This window comes from Diplodia seriata, assembly GCF_021436955.1.
Source record: "Diplodia seriata strain FDS-637 chromosome Unknown scaffold_4, whole genome shotgun sequence".
Lineage (NCBI taxonomy): Eukaryota > Fungi > Ascomycota > Dothideomycetes > Botryosphaeriales > Botryosphaeriaceae > Diplodia > Diplodia seriata.
In genome coordinates, this window is record NW_027117311.1 from 805,641 (window position 1) to 823,001 (window position 17,361).

General features: G+C 56.1%; 7 protein-coding genes across 7 annotated transcripts; 3 read left to right on the forward strand and 4 right to left on the reverse strand.

The window, feature by feature from the left end:
- Nucleotides 1-118: 118 nt before the first annotated feature.
- On the forward strand, nucleotides 119-802 carry VPS68 (Vacuolar protein sorting-associated protein 68; the record flags this gene model as incomplete). The annotated part of the gene is made up of 4 exons (XM_066775551.1): nucleotides 119-211; nucleotides 269-529; nucleotides 591-688; nucleotides 739-802. 4 exons carry the CDS (start codon nucleotides 119-121, stop codon nucleotides 800-802), a joined length of 516 nt encoding a protein of 171 aa, XP_066633432.1.
- Nucleotides 803-2,435: 1,633 nt separating this feature from the next.
- PRE5 (Proteasome subunit alpha type-6) lies at nucleotides 2,436-3,329 on the forward strand (the record flags this gene model as incomplete). Its single annotated transcript, XM_066775552.1, has 3 exons — nucleotides 2,436-2,473; nucleotides 2,532-2,622; nucleotides 2,724-3,329. The coding sequence occupies 3 exons, from the start codon at nucleotides 2,436-2,438 to the stop codon at nucleotides 3,327-3,329; spliced, it is 735 nt and encodes a 244-aa protein (XP_066633433.1).
- Nucleotides 3,330-4,607: 1,278 nt separating this feature from the next.
- On the reverse strand, nucleotides 4,608-7,051 carry MAK10 (N-alpha-acetyltransferase, non-catalitic subunit; the record flags this gene model as incomplete). Its single annotated transcript, XM_066775553.1, has 7 exons — nucleotides 4,608-4,793; nucleotides 4,855-5,175; nucleotides 5,223-5,582; nucleotides 5,635-5,657; nucleotides 5,777-6,044; nucleotides 6,101-6,455; nucleotides 6,507-7,051. The coding sequence occupies 7 exons, from the start codon at nucleotides 7,049-7,051 to the stop codon at nucleotides 4,608-4,610; spliced, it is 2,058 nt and encodes a 685-aa protein (XP_066633434.1).
- Nucleotides 7,052-7,878: 827 nt separating this feature from the next.
- SLS55_004093 (uncharacterized protein) lies at nucleotides 7,879-8,222 on the reverse strand (the record flags this gene model as incomplete). The annotated part of the gene is made up of 3 exons (XM_066775554.1): nucleotides 7,879-7,956; nucleotides 8,018-8,132; nucleotides 8,191-8,222. The coding sequence occupies 3 exons, from the start codon at nucleotides 8,220-8,222 to the stop codon at nucleotides 7,879-7,881; spliced, it is 225 nt and encodes a 74-aa protein (XP_066633435.1).
- A 300-nt stretch (nucleotides 8,223-8,522) lies between these two features.
- QCR2 (ubiquinol-cytochrome c reductase core subunit 1) lies at nucleotides 8,523-10,071 on the reverse strand (the record flags this gene model as incomplete). The annotated part of the gene is made up of 4 exons (XM_066775555.1): nucleotides 8,523-8,618; nucleotides 8,677-9,518; nucleotides 9,569-9,743; nucleotides 9,814-10,071. The coding sequence occupies 4 exons, from the start codon at nucleotides 10,069-10,071 to the stop codon at nucleotides 8,523-8,525; spliced, it is 1,371 nt and encodes a 456-aa protein (XP_066633436.1).
- An 828-nt stretch (nucleotides 10,072-10,899) lies between these two features.
- On the forward strand, nucleotides 10,900-12,992 carry RPC82 (RNA polymerase III subunit C82; the record flags this gene model as incomplete). Its single annotated transcript, XM_066775556.1, has 3 exons — nucleotides 10,900-10,908; nucleotides 11,092-11,883; nucleotides 11,937-12,992. The coding sequence occupies 3 exons, from the start codon at nucleotides 10,900-10,902 to the stop codon at nucleotides 12,990-12,992; spliced, it is 1,857 nt and encodes a 618-aa protein (XP_066633437.1).
- Nucleotides 12,993-14,896: 1,904 nt separating this feature from the next.
- SLS55_004096 (uncharacterized protein) lies at nucleotides 14,897-17,141 on the reverse strand (the record flags this gene model as incomplete). Its single annotated transcript, XM_066775557.1, has 2 exons — nucleotides 14,897-17,071; nucleotides 17,124-17,141. The coding sequence occupies 2 exons, from the start codon at nucleotides 17,139-17,141 to the stop codon at nucleotides 14,897-14,899; spliced, it is 2,193 nt and encodes a 730-aa protein (XP_066633438.1).
- Nucleotides 17,142-17,361: the final 220 nt, after the last annotated feature.

Below are 17,361 nucleotides of genomic sequence, written 5' to 3' on the forward strand. Positions count from 1 at the left end.
CTCCCAGCACCACAGCCCTGTGAACCACACAACATCGCAAAGCACGCGCTGCACTCTCCCGTCTTCCTACGGACCTACGTAACCGAAAACCACCGGATCACCACAATACCACCCAATCATGTCGAGCCACAGACTGTTCCGCTTCCCCAGGCCTCAATGGCTCAACAGTGCCAACACGCGCACCGCCGGCGTCTACGCAGCAGGCGCGCTGGTACGCCGCCTCTCGATTTGAAAAAAGGTGCCATAAAGATGCTGACGGGTCGGATAGTTCTCCCTGGGTTTCTTCTTTTTGATCGACGCCGCCGCCTACTCCAAGTCCGCCAAGAACGGCTCCGATGTCCACATCACATTCGTCGACTGGATCCCCTCCATCTGTTCCGCCCTGGGCATGCTCGTCATTAATAGCATCGACAAATCCCGCCTGAGTGCCGACAGCTTCAGCTACTCTGGCAACGGCGTGGCATGGAAGGCTAAGCTTGTCTTGTTCCTTGGGTTTGCTCTTATGGCGGGCGGTCTTGCTGGTAGTGTGGTATGTATTGGTCCACTGGAGATGTCAACCAAATGCCGTGCTGACATCGCGCCTACAACAGACTGTCATGGTCCTCAAATATGTTGTCCCTGACTACAGCTTTCCGACACTCTGGTTTGGCGTGTCCAACGTTATTGCAAATGGGTTGGTTATGATCAGGTATGTTGCTGACATCCGTGAATCATGTTGCAATCGCTAATAGTATCTAGTTCGGCCATTCTCTGGGTTGTCCAGAACATGGAAGACGAATACACATACAACCTTGCGCTATAGGTATAAGAATTATCAGGCTTGCTGTATTTCCATCGGTTGGGGTAGAAGAGCGGTGTCCAGGTTGCTTTGCAAAATTCATGTGTATGATAAAAACTTCGATTCTATGTGTGATCCCTGTGAGCACTACCAAAAATGTCATGTTGTTCCTACGTGGGCAGTTGGAGCAAGTAACCAGACGCAGATGTAGGTTTGTACAGTCCTCGCAAATAGCTGGAAGCAAGTAGCCAGACATAGATGCAGGATACCAACCCGCAAACACGTCCAGAGATAATGTTTCACAATCCACGTTAGAATACTATATCTCTCTGAGGCAGATATAGGTGGGTTCGATAACTTTTGGTTTGCATTACCTTCGGCTCTGTCAGAAGTTCCGGCGATATCAGGTAACAACTCATCGCGTGACGTCAGGTTGTACAGACAGGCAGCAGCTAAACGTGAGCCCATAAGGACATTTTGATCTTACAGCATCTCCCATTGCCAAAATATGCTTGCCAAAAGAAACCTCTGAACAGGAGCTTCGTCCAGTGCATCAAGCATAAAACATCCATTGCTCCAATTTTCCTCCACAACAATCGCGTGAACATAGCAAAAACCAATTGAATACGCCAGGCCTCCAGCGCTAGAATCTAATATACAAGATCCCCACAAACAAAGGCAAGGAAACCCCAGCGATAACAGGCCGGTCGCGCTGCTCAGAATTCCTCATCCTCCTGGAAAAACATGGTGAAACTTATGATGGTGCCGTAGATAAGAAGGCCTCCAATAATTGACATGACCATGGCGGATGAGGAAATGAGGGCGCAGTGAGCAAGAAGAGCGGGCAAAGCTGGATGCGATCCGGTGTGTTAGCACTAAGGCCCACGTATCCTGGCGCAGGTTTAGGCGGTGACATACCAATGCCCATTACGACTAGGAAACCAGTCACGAAGCGGCCGAAATCGATAACAGCACTGCTGGAGCTTTCCATGAAATCATCCGGATTGGCAGCCCTGCCACAGACCCAGTTCGGTAGTGGCGCAATAACGTATGTCGCGACGACAAGCAGTGGGAAGTAGTTGTGCCATAGCGCGCACGAGAGGATGACAAGGAGGAAGCCGATGGCCAGGACCTGTAACGTAGCAAGGTGCGGTCAGCGGTATGTCGGAAGGGATGGCGCATGCATGGCTGCGGGCGGAGCGCGTACGAAAGAGAGCGCGATGATGGTCTTGAGGCCAGCCATGGTTGACCTCTCTTCGGGGCGAGTCGGCGACGACGTGATGGCGGTTTTGGCGGGCGCACAAGGGTTGGGGGTTGAGGGGCGGCAGAGGCGCAGGCTTCGGAGTCGAGATGCGTTGTGTCTGCGGGGCGTCGACGGGCGTCGTTGCTGGGCGGGTCTGGAGAAGCTGAAGGCTGGCGTAGGCGCCCGGCCGTGCTGTGCTGACGACGTCTTAGCGCAGCCTGCGGCTCTGGCACAGATCCCTGCCCAGGTGCTGAGCTCGGAGGGAAGCTCTGATCGGCCGCCGCGTCTGCCACGAGGTTGCCTCAGAGCTTCACAACCACCACCGTCCATCCCACCCCGCCTCCTTCCAATCCGCCTGCGTTCGGCCGTCCTTCCTCTAACTCGCCCCCGACTGTCCATCCGCAGCTCGCCACCATGTTTCGCAACAACTACGACAACGATTCCGTCACATTGTACGCTCCGCCCGACGGCCACCACAACCAGAAGTACACCGCTGACAGCAGCCCGCAGCTCGCCCCAGGGCCGCATCTTCCAGGTTGAGTATGCGCAAGAGGCGGTGAAGCAGGGCTCCGTCGTCGTTGGCGTCATCAGCAAGACCCACGTCGTCCTGGCCGCAATCAAGGCAAGCAGCTTCTTCCGCCCTCCATCCCGCATCCCGCAACCCATCGACCGACGGAGCTAACACCAACCGTTGTCCTGCAGCGTAATGCCGAGGAGCTCTCGTCATACCAGAAGAAGATTATCCCGGTGGACTCGCACTATGGCGTCGCTCTTGCCGGTCTCGCCTCGGACGCCCGCGTGCTGTCCAACTTCATGAAGCAGCAGTCGCTCGCCTCGCGCCTGACCTACGACCGCGCCATCCCGCTGGCAGAGATCACGTCGCGCATCGGCGACCGGGCGCAGTCCAACACGCAGCATTACGGCAAGCGGCCCTACGGCGTGGGCCTGCTGATTGCCGGCGTTGACCAGAAGGGCCCTCACCTGTTCGAGTTCCAGCCGTCGGGCGTGACGCAGGAGATGGCGGCATGCGGCATCGGCGCCCGTAGCCAGATGGCGAGGACATACCTCGAGCGCAACCTTGACCAGTTCGAGAGCTCGTCTCGTGAGGAGTTGATCAAGCACGCCCTGCGTGCCCTGAAGGAGAGTTTGAGCCAGGACAAGGAGCTGACGGTCGACAACACGAGCATAGGCGTTGCGGGCGTGGGCGAGAACTTCAAGCTGTATGAGGGCTCGGCCATCACCAACTGGCTGGAAACCACTTTCGAGAACAGGGAAGGCGGTTCGGAGGGCATGGAGGTCGACACATAGAGGATTCATGTGCCGGTATAGGATTGGAGGCCGCGATAGACGGATTCTGATGTAGCACGATGGAGACTTCCAATGAAAATGCTCTAATGATTGGTATATCAGCGTCACGGGCGTGGACAGTGCAGACGGGATATCGGCATCATTCATCACAACTAACGGGCTTAAGATTTCGCTTTGACTATGTACAGTCCATTGATGTGCTATCTCAAGATCTTTTCAGTAGGTGCCCAAATCTATTGCAAGGGCGGATGCCACGTTAAGTGACATTCACGTGTTCGCGGGTCGCGCTCGCGTTTCCGGGCATCATCGAGAACGCGGGGACCGTCGACTGCGAACTATCCTCCTCCATCCACTACCACATACAGGGCCAAACCACCAAGACGCCCGCCATGGCCTCGTCGCAAACATTGTACCCTCGCGCGACAGTCAAGCGCATCGTCAAGGCACACAGCAACCGTCCACTCAGCAAGAACGCCGACATCATGGTAAACGACCAACTTCCCTTCGTCGCCCCACATTCACTGCGTTTCATAACAGAGGGAAGCTCGCTAACGGCGCTCTCCGTCCTGAAAGATATTCCTCGACTATATGCTCTTCATGAATGAGTACGTGTAAACATCAAACGTGTCCCAGCTCATCACGCTGCGATCGTCAACCATACGGCCCCAGCCCACCCCACGCACGTTGCGAATACGTAATGGTCTATCTGGAGACGGACCCAAATACAATTCAGAAGCGGGCGACTGTATGCTGACGGAGTGGGGAAATTCCCCAATAGGCTCATCCGTGAGGCGAGCATCAAGTCGAAACAATCCGGCGAGCGGGGCATCTCTGCGCGCTCGGTGCGGAAGGTGCGCGAGGTGAGCAACTCTCCTCATCACCGCTGATTTCATCCCTCCTGAAGAAGACGGGGGTTGTCACGGCGCCGTTGTGCGGGAATGCTGACAGGGTGTTGCAGACCTCGTTGCGAAAGTTCAAGGGTTAAACTACTTCAATTACTGTGCATCGATGAGGGCGCATAATGACACGAAAGACTGCGGGTGCAAGCGGGGCGTTTTTTAAGTAAGCTTTCTTGGGAGTTGTGGATATAATACTGCGCGTTCTGGGTCTGGGACAATCTGGATGATGAGGTGAAGGCGTACGATACCCAAACAGATGGCAAGGGTTGGTCGGCGAGAGACGTGAAGGGGTAATAGCCGACCGGCTCAACAAATCAAAGAAAAGAGCTGCAAAGAGAACGTGAGTGCATTGCCCGAGCCACACTGCAGTCTACGTATACTATTCTACAACTTCAACCTTCGGCACCACCCACCAATCGTGATACTTCTTGCCTTGCTCTGCCTCTGCCATCTTCACAGCCTTTGCGGCCACGATCTCTGACAGGCTCTTTGAGTTCTCCAGTTTGGCAAGCGTCGCTCCAGCGAGCCCTGTAGAGATGCAAGAAAGCAATACGTTTTGCACGTTCTACGCTGTTGTTAGCCAAAATCACTGGAGCCAGTTCGATGGTGCTAGCTGTGTAACTAACCTTTTCCCAAGCTTCTTTGACGCCCTCACTCTTTGCCACTTTAGCGCCCAGCTTCTTAAGCGCGGCAAATTCGGTCTTCGCCTCTTTGACCATGTTTTCGACGTCGTGCGTTAGCCTGTGAACAATCTCCTGGAGCGATCGTTCCGGCGCATCGTACGGCCCAAACGGATGGAGGTCCTTGTCGAAATCTTCGAACGGTGTCAAGCGAGGCGTGTCGACCACCAAGAATGGTTTCATGCGTAGCTCGTACCGGAGCGACGGTTGCCCGAAGGGGCGTGGGGGCGTCGGGACCGCATTGAGATAATGGAGAAGCATGTACAGCTGATGAAGTTTAATATAGCGCTGCATGAAGGACAGTGATTACTTACGCTGCACAAAGCTTCGGCAAGCGAGGAACCACCCTTGGTGGCATGGAGCATGCTCTCAACATGCCTCTGAGTTTCGAGGAGCTCTGCTGCGTCTTCGCTTTGGCCGGCTTGCAGGAAACGAGCGTGTCGCTGGCGTATGAATGCGAGGATGCGCTCGAGCAAGTCCACGCGCGAGGCGGAGATGCTGGAAAGCCACCAGTACATACCTGCCCGCTCGTCGGGAAGGTAGATGTCTTGCTCAAAGCCGAGCTGGACGATCCATTCCATCTGACGCAGCTTCATGTGATAAACCCACGATGCGAAAGGATAAAGGAGGATATCGTCCGTCAGTTGATGCAGCTCCTGGTCGAGGACTTGAATCTACTGTGCGTCAGGTGGCTGCCCGCTGCCGCTGCTCTCTCGACTGACTTACATCTGACTCGAGGTTGTTAAAGGCTATTAGGTTGTGGCAAAGCTCACGACGTGTCCTGCAACGGTTTTGGCATAAACTCGTCAAAACTCCAATATAATTCTATGAAAATTAGCAGACAGTTCCCCTGGAACAACTTGCATACTTGCCTGCACAGCTCTGTTCGTGAAGTCATTGACCAATGACGCCATAACTGCTCGTTTGTCTGTTGGAACCAGAGGATTTTGAGATGTTTCAAAAGACCAGTTCACGGGATTCAGGACCGCATCTTTGGGCATCACGAGTTCTTCCAGCTCCTTGCGAAGAAGCTCCTCGTACATCTCGTTCGGATTGCCAAAGACTAGGCTCGCTAGACAGGCGCGGGAGTAGCTCAAGGGTTGAGGTCTCCGAGAGTTGAACTCCCAGATATAAGACTGGGTTGCAGTATTAACGATGTCGATTCGGCACACAACATTCTGAAAATGCTTACCATGATTTCTTGCGGGCTTATGGTCTGGAGCTTCGTGCCTCGGACGACCTCCAGATTGTCTTGACACAGCTCCAACAACACCTGACATGCATCGGGGAAAGGCAGTTCGACCACTGGTCTCGGAGGTACTGTGCTTGCCAAGCGCCGTTGTATTTTAGGACTGAAGGCATCCTTCACAGGAATGCCTGTAGCGTACGAGTCTTGAATTTCTTGGAGATGCTGCCGCACCGCCAACCAGTCATCCTGTTGCTGCTCTAGCGGATTCTCAGGGGAGGTTACAATCAGCAACTTCTCTCGCAATGCCAGTCTTGATAGAAGCGCTTGTCTGGTGCTCTCCTTCAGCTCGAATTCTCCACTGCATGTTGTCAATACCAGGAGAAGCATCAAAAAGTCCGGGGATACTCACTCCTCTCCCCACTTCCCCTCATGTTCTATCCACTGCTCAGCACACCTAATGACGTCAATAATCTCGTCCTCAGGGAACCTCGTCAAGAGTTGTCTGCTATAGGTATGCGTAGAGAAGTCTTCTTCCTCAAAGTAGTCTCTCGACGTGACCCTCTGAATGACATTGTCACAGTACTTGATCAGACCCAGACAATAGGCGCGCAGGACCATGAGCAAAGGCGACTTCCCGCCAGGGTATCTGTAGCGGCCCTCGGGATCATTGCTTGAACCACGCTTGAGGTATGCCCGAGGGTTTGAAGGTCGATGAAAGAGAGCTTCGTCGATGGTCCTGGGCTCGGGCCAGAGGAGCCTGTCTATGTGGACCGAGACGAACAAAGTTTGGGACAGCGGGTAGCCCTGGTGCCATGACATTTCGTAGCACAGCAACTGGTCCATGATGCCAACGAGCTCCTCCGGCAGCAGCTCTCTCAAAGCGTCGTAGTCTTCTTCGAGAGTCTCGCCGGGAGCAAGAAACCCACTGTCCATCTTGGGATCCATGATCTGCATTTGGCGTGAGCAAGGTGTGCATCAAGCAAAGCTCACAGGTGAGCGCAGACCTCCAAAGCCCCGACGGACTCAAAAAGCGTAAAGTACTCATCTTTCACGAGCTGACCGGTGCTGAGTGCTGCGACATGTTAGTAGCCACCACCAAATGGCGAGAAACATCAAATTTGACGCGGCATCCATGCAGATCGAAGGCTGGATAGGCAGGCGCATGGTAGACGTGCGGGCAAGAGAAAGGAGCCAAGGCATTACCGGCGCAGGCTTGAGTGAAGTACGCGGTGATGTCGACCGCGTTAGGGTTGCCGTTGGGCACAGGCCGAGAGTTGACTGCCGTCGGCGGAGCGGGGTGGGCTGCGTCCTGGGCTACGCCTTTTTACCATCGCAGGCGCGTCAGCGTCAAATGAAATGGTCCGGAGCCGTTGGCGGCCTCACCCTCTTCGTGAAGTGCAGCGAGCTCCTGCCCCAGGCGGAGGCGGGCTGTTTCTGCCGACGGGACATTTAGCACTTGGCGGGCGCTGCGGGGAGCGTCACAGAGGCTGGCCGGCGCGTACCTTGAGCCAGGCCGTCGTCGGCATCGGCAGGCGCCTGGTGGTCGACGCCGGGTATCATCTCTGGGCACGCACAATGTCTGGCGGGGGGTGGTGGCGCGTCTGGGACACGGCGAGGAAGTTGTCATTGAGATTTGTTGGAGGATCGCGCTCTACTGCGACTGCCTGAACCCCATCATACAAAATGCACCCAGTCGGCCGCGCTAGCTGCAGCCTCCCATTCACGCCCTCTCCATGTCTTCCGTCGCTCTGCCATCGCTTCTACCCTGCCCAGCTCTGCATCTAGGCTTCCTTAGCAGCGGCCTCGGTGGCGGCCTGGTTGGCACTGTTCAGGCTCTTGGGCTCGCCCTGCTTGCCATTCTGTGCCCGCCGTCAGCCGGGTCCACGGACCAGTCCCATTCCCGCAGCCATTATCACTCACCTCCCACTTGGCGAACCTGAGGTCCGACTCGCCGCGGCGCGAAGCAGCAAGCCTCGGCTCCTCCTTGAGAGAGCGGCGGACGACGCGCGAGGCGATCGCGAGGTAGCGGTTGTAGCTGCGCGGCATCCATTGTCAGCGTGCGGGACTACGGGGGCAGTCAATCGGGCGCGTACGTGAGGCCGGCGGTCTTCCAAGCGAAAGTCATGGTGAATGCGACGGTGGTTGTTTGCGGGACGAGAGGTTAGATGCACGGCGGCCGCGAGCTTGCTGCACGTTGAAGCGCTCCGAACTTCGTCGGAGCTAAGCCGGAACATGGTTTCACCACGTGACCGCCCTCCCGGCTCTTTCCCGCCACGCCGCGGACCACAGGAGCATGGGAAACCGCCATCAAACGTCCGCTGATGAACTTCAACAAATGGAATTGGTCTTTGATGTATCCACAAAATACAACTCTCTAAATAATGGTACAACCACTGCGACCCATCACCGTCTCCTTTTGCTCTATCTACACCTTCAGACCCAGCTCCTCCGCGAAGGGTAGTGCGAAGAGGTCGCCAACGGTTGAGACTGACGCCCTGGACTCGAGCAGCTCCGCGGCAGCCTGCATGGAATTCAATGTTAGCCGTGCTTCCCAACGTGTCGCGCCGCGAGAAACCAACCTTCTTGACAGCCTCCTCCGAAACGCCGTCAATGGCCTTGGCAGTCTCATCAAGCTGGTAAGGCTTGCCGCTCTGGGCGAGGCCAGCACCGGTCAGCTCGAGGCTGCCGAAGATGTTCTGGCCGTGCTCAAGCTCCAGGTACTTGGCGCGGGCCTTGGCCTTCTGGATATCCTCGCTCTTGATGTTGCCGCTCGCAATCTCTTGCACAGTCTTGACGGCCTCAGCAGCCGCACCGGAAACGTCCTTGGCAGCGCCGCTGATGGTAATGGTGAGAAGGCCGGCGTCGGAGTAGATGAGGCTCTTAGTGTCGACCTTGGCGCCAGGGAACTTCTCGCTAGCCTTGGACAGGAGCGAGAAACCAGAGGTCCACTTGATCTGAGACTGGCCGCCCAGGAGCGAGCCAAGGATTGCGATCTCGGGCTTGTAGAAGCCGCCGGTGTAAGAGCTGGAGCCGGGGAAACCGATGACAATGGTGTTCTTGCCAGCGTGCGCGATACGCTCCTCACCACCGTAGTACTTGGTTTGGGGGGTCTCGAGAGCCTTGGTCGTGGAGACGCCGGAGAAGAACTCGCCAACCCACTTGGTCAGCTCACCGTGCTCAGCACCGTTGGCGACGATAGCGAAGTTGGGCTTGGCGTAGGCCTGCGCGGCGAACTCGGCGACGGTCTCAGGCTCGAGGTACTTGTAGTAGCCGGCGGACGAGGTCGGGACAATGGGGGCACCGAGGCCACGGTGGAAAGCCAGACCGTGGACGGAGTTCAGGGCGAGCTCGCTGGTGTTGGCAAGGCCCTTCTTGTGCGCCATCTGAATGAGGGGGATAACCTCCTCGTGGAGAGTGTGCGCTTAGACCTCGTCAGCAAACAGTCACATTGTGGTGTCCAATGGCACATACAAGGGAACTTGGTCTGGGTCGCGGCCTCGGCGAGGAGCTCGACATAGTAGGGCAGGTCATCGCGGAGGAACTTGGTAGCGAGGACGAGGTTCTCGCGGGAGTGGTAGGGCAGAAGCTCAGCGCCAAGCAGCTCGGACTCGCGGACAATGCGGAGGGCAGATCTGCGGTTGGTGCTCTGTAATGTGGGCTCAGATGTCAGCGCTGTGCTTGAGATGGCGGACGAGCGGCAGCGGAGTCGAGCGCACCTTGAAGGCGAACTTCTCCAGGGCCTCGGTCAAACCGGGCAGCGGCTGGTACCTGGTTCCAGCCTTGGAGACGAGAGCCAGGGTGGTGGTGGGGCCGGCCAGGTCACGGCTGGCGAACTTGACGCCGGAATGGTCGCCGGTCTGGTACTGGAAAGAGCCTGAGGCGGGAGCTGCAAGGCCGCGGCGGCCGGCGGGCTGAGCGCATTGGCGGCGCAGGGCGCGCTGGGCGTGGCGTCCGACAGACTGGCGCGACAGCATTGTTGCGAGGAGCGGCGTCGGACGACGGAGGACGGGGCGGGTGGGAGCAATGGGTGATGGAGGTGGTTTTGCTGGTGTCGACGGCCGGCCGATGAAGTTGCAGTTGCTGACAGCGTGCGCTCTGATTGGCTGCCGGCATTCGAGCCTCCCACCAGGTAGTGCCCCCGTCACCCGGATCTGCCCGCACCGAGCATGCGCCAGAGTACATGCTCCTTGGGACAGTCCATATGTACAACCTCTGGCCATCTTGCTGGGGGCTGGGATCGCGAGTCCACAGCTCAGCGCCAACACCGCTTTCTTTTCCACCTCAAATCGACCCTTGGCAGCAGCGCACTTCCGACGCCAACCCGCGGTTGCCTAGACTGCTTCAATGAATACGAATAAACATGACTGGGTCAGGATCTCGAGGTCGCGTATGCGTCAGATCTGTGAATCATCCATTTCCAGCATTCGATAGTCATGGCCGACCGGGTCTATCAATGAAATGGTAGACAGGGGGTATGTAATGGCTGGTCTACATCGCACACATCGAGCGTTCATCACCGTGGCTGCAGGACCCTTATGACTGTCTTGAGCTAGTCCAACAGACGAAAGGGCCGTTGAACTTCTGTGTAGACAGGCTCGCGCGGCAACGACTTAGCCGGAAACTGGACTCGGGCACGCGCCGAAGAATAAGCGAGGCAGCTTCTTTTCCGTCGCGCGCTCAACCCGCTCCCGCCTCTACCTTTCTTGCCCCGCGCTTCACTCGCACGCCACCGCGCACTCATGCCCTCGCGCCGGTAGCCCTTCTGACCATTCTAGAGAAGTGAGAGTCTCTAGAACGCAAACATGGCCGAGGTACGCTCCTTCCGCGCAAAAGCAACTGCGCGCAACGCTAATGCTCTGCCTAGCACATTTCCGAACTTTGCACTCTTTTGGTTGACGACCTTTATGGCGAGCTTTCTTCAGTACGACCTCTCCCTCCTGTGCCCGCTACCGCTGCCACCCTCTATTCCGCGCCCTGCTCACTGACCTGCTTAGCGAGTATTCTCCATCCTCGCAAAGTTCGGCCGCCTCACCATCCGCGGCGTGCTGAAGTACTCCGACTTGACCACCCGCGACATAAAACATGGTCTTGCCGTGCTCATCCAACAGAATCTTGTTCTCCATTACACCACCGAGGGGGAAGTGTTCTATGAGCCGCATTGGGGAGAAGCGTACGCATTGGTACGCGCTGGCAAGATCGTGAAGATGGTCGAGGATAGATTTGGGGAGTCTGCTGGAGGATTGGTTTCAAACTTGCTCCTCCTCGGTCATGCCGGAATTAGCGACTTGGCGGATGCCTACGGCGTCTCCTCCAAAACCGGCGGCGTCGACTCGGAAAGCTTGCATGTCAACGGCAACGGCATTGTGAATGGTGACGATGCCAGTGCGGGCGCCGACAGGACCCAAGTTCACATCAAAACTCTCGACGATCTCCACCGGATCCTACGCCAGCTTCTCGATGCGGGATTCATTATCCCAGCTCGTCGCCGGCATTTCTATCCTACTTCGGACCTCCGCAACGAAGCCGAACGTATAGTCAAGGCCAACGTTTTTGGAGGACAAGTGAAGGGGAAGCAGGTCGCCGAGATGGAGGTGGAAGTCAACAAGTTGCTGAAAAAATGGAGGGATGAAGAGGAGGACGAGGAGGTGCAGGCTGGTGGCGTTTCCGCTGGCATGAAGCGTGGGAGGGAGGACAACAATCTCCAGGCTCGCAAGCGTGTCAAAATCAACGCCAGGCTTCCGAACGGATCCAATTCCATGGCTGCCGCAAACGTCATTCCCTTGGATGTATGTTTTTTCTTGCGGGTGAAGCACGAAACTTTAGTCACTAACTCGTGCAGGATGACCTTGTAGTCGCCGTCAGCCAAGACAAATGCACCGTTGCGCTCCGAACAGAGCAGCTCGTCGATTACGCTAGTCGCTATCTCGGCGAAACCACGTCGAAAGTCTACGAGGCTTTACTGAGACAGATGGAGAGGAAGGTACACCGTTGCAACGATCCTTTCGACCAAGCGCCAAGCGAAGACGATGAGGCCGACTCCCTTCCGTCGGTGACTGCTCGAGAAGTGCTCGACATTCTCGATCCGGACCTCGACCTTGCTGCTGGAATTGGGAACCAGGACGCCCAGACGAATGGTGATACACTCGACAGTGCCGACGAGGACGACACATCCATGACCAATGGAACCGCTCGGACCAATGGAACTAGCCCGGCCGCCCCAGGTGGCCGCTTGAATCTTGTCAAGCTCCACTGCTCTCTTCTTTTTGAAGACCCGCGGCGTTTCGTGCGCTGGGTGGGCTCACGCGGCGGCGGCGAATATAAGGTGGACTTCCGGCCCCTCACACTTTCCCTCATCCAGCACGAATTGGAAGCTACCGTGCTTTCCCGCTGGGGTCCGCTCGCCGCTAGGATAATCCGCATCCTTCATGCAAAAGGAAAGCTTGACGAAAAGCAAGTTTCCACTACTGGCCTCATGCGCACCAAGGAAATAAGAGCAGCACTGACTGCTATGCAAGAAGCGGGGGTTGTCGAGACGCAGGAAGTTCCCAAGGACAACACACGCGCTCCCAGCAGGACGATGTATTTCTGGTTCTTTGATCAGGACCGGTGCCGGCAGCTTGTTCTCACCGACACTTACAAGGCCATGGCGCGCATCCTCCAGAGGATCAAAGTGGAACGAGCCAAAGTACAGTCGGTCATCGATAAAGCGGAAAGGTCGGATGTCGTGGGAAATGAAGACAGGTTCTTGACCGAGACGGAGAAAAGAGCGCTGAGAACATGGCGGGAAGGGGAGGAGAAGCTTTTGGTGCAGCTTGAAAGGCAGGATAATCTTGTCGCCATCCTGCGTGACTTCAAAATGCCGCCTATTCCGAAGTCTTCCTGGAACGACATCTAAACTCTCCTTCTCGGGCGGCTACCTTATCGGAAACCATTTGCATGGCGGACGGCGTTATCTTACGGCATTTTTGAAAAGTTTCGGTGGTGGCTTGCTTGGAGAATTTGGCATTTACTGGAGCGCTATTCTTTCGGGTTTTGGGAAAGTGGAAAAAGCGATTCTTCTCTTCTTTCACTCTATCTTCTGTACAGGGATTCTGCCTTCTCGAATCATCTTCCTTGTAGGAAGAAGAGACATGGCATCCTCTCGTCTTGGTTGTTCGGCTTTAGGCAACTTCTGGACCACGGTACAGAGACGGAGATATACCCCCGTTCGCTGCCATTCAGCAGAACGATGAACATGTTTGGCTTGAAGCCACGATTGATCATTATCGGTGGTGGTGGTAGTATCGGTGGCAGAGATCACGCGTAAACGTCTGCTTATGTTTGGGAAGAATTGATGGAATGGGCGCAGAGGGACGCTAACAGTAGAATGTGTATTGTGAAAAGCCACTGCTGCTCAAATGTTTCCAGTCTTCTATACTACCATACGGCTTGCAACCATTCTCTTTACTGGTCTAAGGATTGAAGAGCGCAATATCTGGACTAATGTTGGTAACATCCTCACTACTTTCTGACTGCAATGAATCCTGGGCAAACGAAAACGCAGGAAACAAGAGATCGAAAATGGATGAAGTAAATCAACGACTAGTCTGCTGGTGCCTTGCTCCAAAGTTGATTAATTTAGAAGTGCGAAATGGTGGCAGTTAGGGTGGTCGCAACAGTGGACAGGAATTTCTGTACACACCATTTCTCTGCCCAATTTTATTGAAAAGTCGCGTGAACTGACTACTCTCATCTAACACTCCAGCGTACTGATACATGCTAGACCCTAATAGAAGGACTCAAAAGTGATGAGTAGAACGGAAGTGAAGGTACTTGAGTGAAAGCGATGCCCATCCACGCCGGCAGCTCTGGCTTTGAGCATACCGCCAAACCTCGACAACGAACCACAATTCTGTCACGACACAAGGTCCCTTTCACAGCCGAACCTCTGGCCAGACCGCCATTCTCCGACCGCTTAACAGTGTTTCGACCGCCCCCGTGTTTCCCCCTTGGCCCGCGAGGACTCGCTTTGCGTTTCAGCCCGGTTTTACTATCGTGGTCAAGGCACATGAAAAAAGCGGAAAAGAGAAACCAAGCAGAGAATTTTCAGAGCCGGCCGACGTATCCACTGCAGGGTGCACTACTGCAGGCGACTAACCTCGCTTGTTTTTTTATTTTTTATTTTTGCTGGGGGGTTTGGATGATGGGAAGGGGTTGATGCTGTGCCGCACCATTATGATCGCTTGTGGCTATCTTTCATAGCGTGATACTCTGATCTTGTCAAGGCATTTCCCGCTCCTTCGCGGCCGAAGAGTAGTCCAGGGGTATCGATCTACTGTGGCCAACTTTGGAAGGGTTGGTGCGGAATTGCTTGGAGGGATTCCTTTGACTGAAAATACCAGGAAAGGACCTTTTCACCTGTAGCATCGGTCGAGGCATGGCATTTAGACACGAAAGAAAGGAATATTGCGTTGTCAGAATTAGCATTGCTTAGCAACGAAGGCATCGAATCATAAATCATAATTTAGGCTTTCGAGCTCTCTGCTAATCTGTATGTGAGCCACACTCTCGTCCGATACCACTCTGTTCAAATTTATGTACCGAGAGGAGTAGCAGTAGGTACAGCACGAGCAGCACGTACTCCAAAACAATAAAGGAAATAAAATAGACAGATTATCGCTGGATGGGACCATGAAGAGGGGGAGCAAGCGAGAGCGCTAAGTGCGCCCCAATGCAAACCGTAGCACCCAAAAGACAACTAGCAAAGTAGTGCACCAGGCACCTTCTGACGATGGCCATCGATAGTCCACCGGCCGCTCTTTAGAACACGTCATCCGGCCACTCGAAAGACGCGTTCCTCTGTTGAACAGTAACATGAGGCTTGGAAGCCTGCAGCTTTAGGTTCTCCGGGACTGAAGGCATTGGCGGAATGGTCCTGCCATTGGGTGCAGCACTCACAGCGCTGCTGCTTCCTAGTTGCTCACCCCTGCGTCGCTGACCAGGAGAAACGGACCGAGTACTGCGACGCGTGACTGGATGAGAGGGCGTAGCAAGCGCGGACGGCCTGTTTGGGGAGCTGTCTCTAAGCAAAACTTTTGCGGTTGTCACATCCTCCTGGTTCATCGACTCGATTGCCTTGTCAATGCTAGCATGCACAACAGGCTGCTTCTCAACCGGCCTGGCCGCCTTTTCAGCAACCTCCACGCTGACTGGCTTGTCTTGGGCTGGGGTTTCCGTGTGCTCGGCCTGCTTCCCACGCTTCTCTTTGCTGGGCTTTGCTTGCTTTTGTGCTTCAGAAGAGCTCTTCTTCGGCCTGCCAGGGCGCCTTTTCTTGGGAAGGTCCTTTGCCGCTCCCTCCCCTTCAGCATCATCACTTGCTTCAGGGCCATGTTCGAAGGTCAAATCCTCTTCGTTGTCGCCTTTTTTCTTCTGGGGCGGAGCCGACTTGGCCGATTTTATCAACTTGCCCTTGGCCTTCACTGGCGAGACACCTGCAATCCAGATGTCCTTGGTCGCAGTGGGTGTGGGAGGCTCTGTTTCTTGGGCAGAATCTGCGTGCTCGTCCATTTGTGCAGCTGGTGGTGGTGAAGATACAATGACATCTTCGCGGTTATCGACTCCGTCCGGAAATAGAAGGCGTTCAGAGGGTAACGTAGGCAGGTCTCCCGCAGGCCCAGAAGCTCTTTTGCGGAGAGGTGTGGGAACTCGTGGCTTGTTGCTGTTCAGAGAAGCAGCCAGATGGGCGGGAAAAGCGGGTACCGGAGGACTGTCTCCCAGGCAGTCGTACAACTCGCGGCGAGCATCCTTGAGCTTGAGCTCTAGGTCACTGACTCGCTTGTGAAGTCTGAGCTGTTTATCGATGTCTTTCTTGGAATGGATCTTGCGAAGCGTGCGAGGTGTCTGAGCGTCGCTCCAGTCGGCAGTTGGGGACGAAGGGGGAGCACGCTTCGTCAGCTGAGCTTCGGACCGAGCCCTCTTCAGGTTCGCGAACGATGGTGTCTTAAAGTGAAGAGCGGACTTGCGCTCCGGCGGAGAAGAGAGGTCAGCGGCGCGTTTTGCAGCATCCTTCTGCTCGTAGGGACGGGAGAAATCCGGCTCGATGCCGGCAACTCCTGAGTCCCTTTGGTTGGAGTGCTCACCTGCTGGCGCGGTGTAGCCCGGAGTGAAGATCTGGGTTCCATTCGAGATGGCATGAGTGCCCTGCTTGCCCAGCTGGCCTGTCTTCTTCAGATGCGCGTATACCTCATCAGCCTTCAACGCCCGTTCCCGAAGCTGACGCGCCTGCTCGTCAAGTGCCTCTTCGATGAGCTCCTGTCGCGCCTCGCTCCATTTCTGCTGCATCTTCTGCCAGATGTTGACCGGGTTGAAAGTCGAGGCAAGCGAACGCCCAAAACGGAAGATGCCCGACTCCCTGGTGTTAGCCGAGCCTGCAGTACCGGTGGTGGCAGTACTTGTCACAGACTGGTTGGGCTGGTGCGAAGACGCCCGGAGAGAGGTGTGGCTGTGCGTCGGGGCGGTATCATTGGCAGCATGGTACTCTTCCATGAGATGGTCAATGGGCGCAATTCCGCGACTGCTGGAAAAGAAGCGGGTGAAGACGCTGGGCGGCTGGTTGCTTGCGCGGTCGTGCATGCTGGCCTCCTGGAACCTGGACAGGCGGCCAGGCGAGGAGACCTGGCGACGGCTGTGCGAGCCCTTGGTGCGGCGGCTGCGCTGCGAAGAGTCAGGAGACCAGGCCTCCTCCTCCGTCAGCGGCCAGTTCGCAGAACGGCGGCGCTTGGATGAGTAGGAGGTATCATCCACCTCTCCAGCGAGCCGCGGACCGATGTCTATGTCATGCGACTTGTGGCGGCGCTTCCTTGAGCCTTGGTCGGGCTTCTCGTCGCTCGAGGCGTTGTTGTACATGGTAGCCGAGGGAAGCTGCAGGCCGTCGACGATGGATGAACGGCGGCGGCGAGGTGCGGCGGGGAGCTGAGGGTTGTCCATGCGGACGGCCTATGAACACTGGTTAGTCGTCGCGGGTGCGCCCGGTAGAGGTTCTGCGCACGCTGTTGAGTTGCGCCATGGCGCGGCGGCGGTGGAGGTGACAGGCTGAAACGCTGGAGAGTTGGCGGGTTGTCTAGCGTCGTCGGGCGCGTGCAGGCTGGCGGACGGATATCAATGGGCTATAAGCCAGCGGAAGAGGCCGTAAGTCGTGGAAGCGTTACGTGGGCGGGCTGCTGCGGGAGAGGCTGCGGCTGGGACGTCGCGTGAAGAGCGGGCGCGGGCGTGTCGTCGCGCGTTTC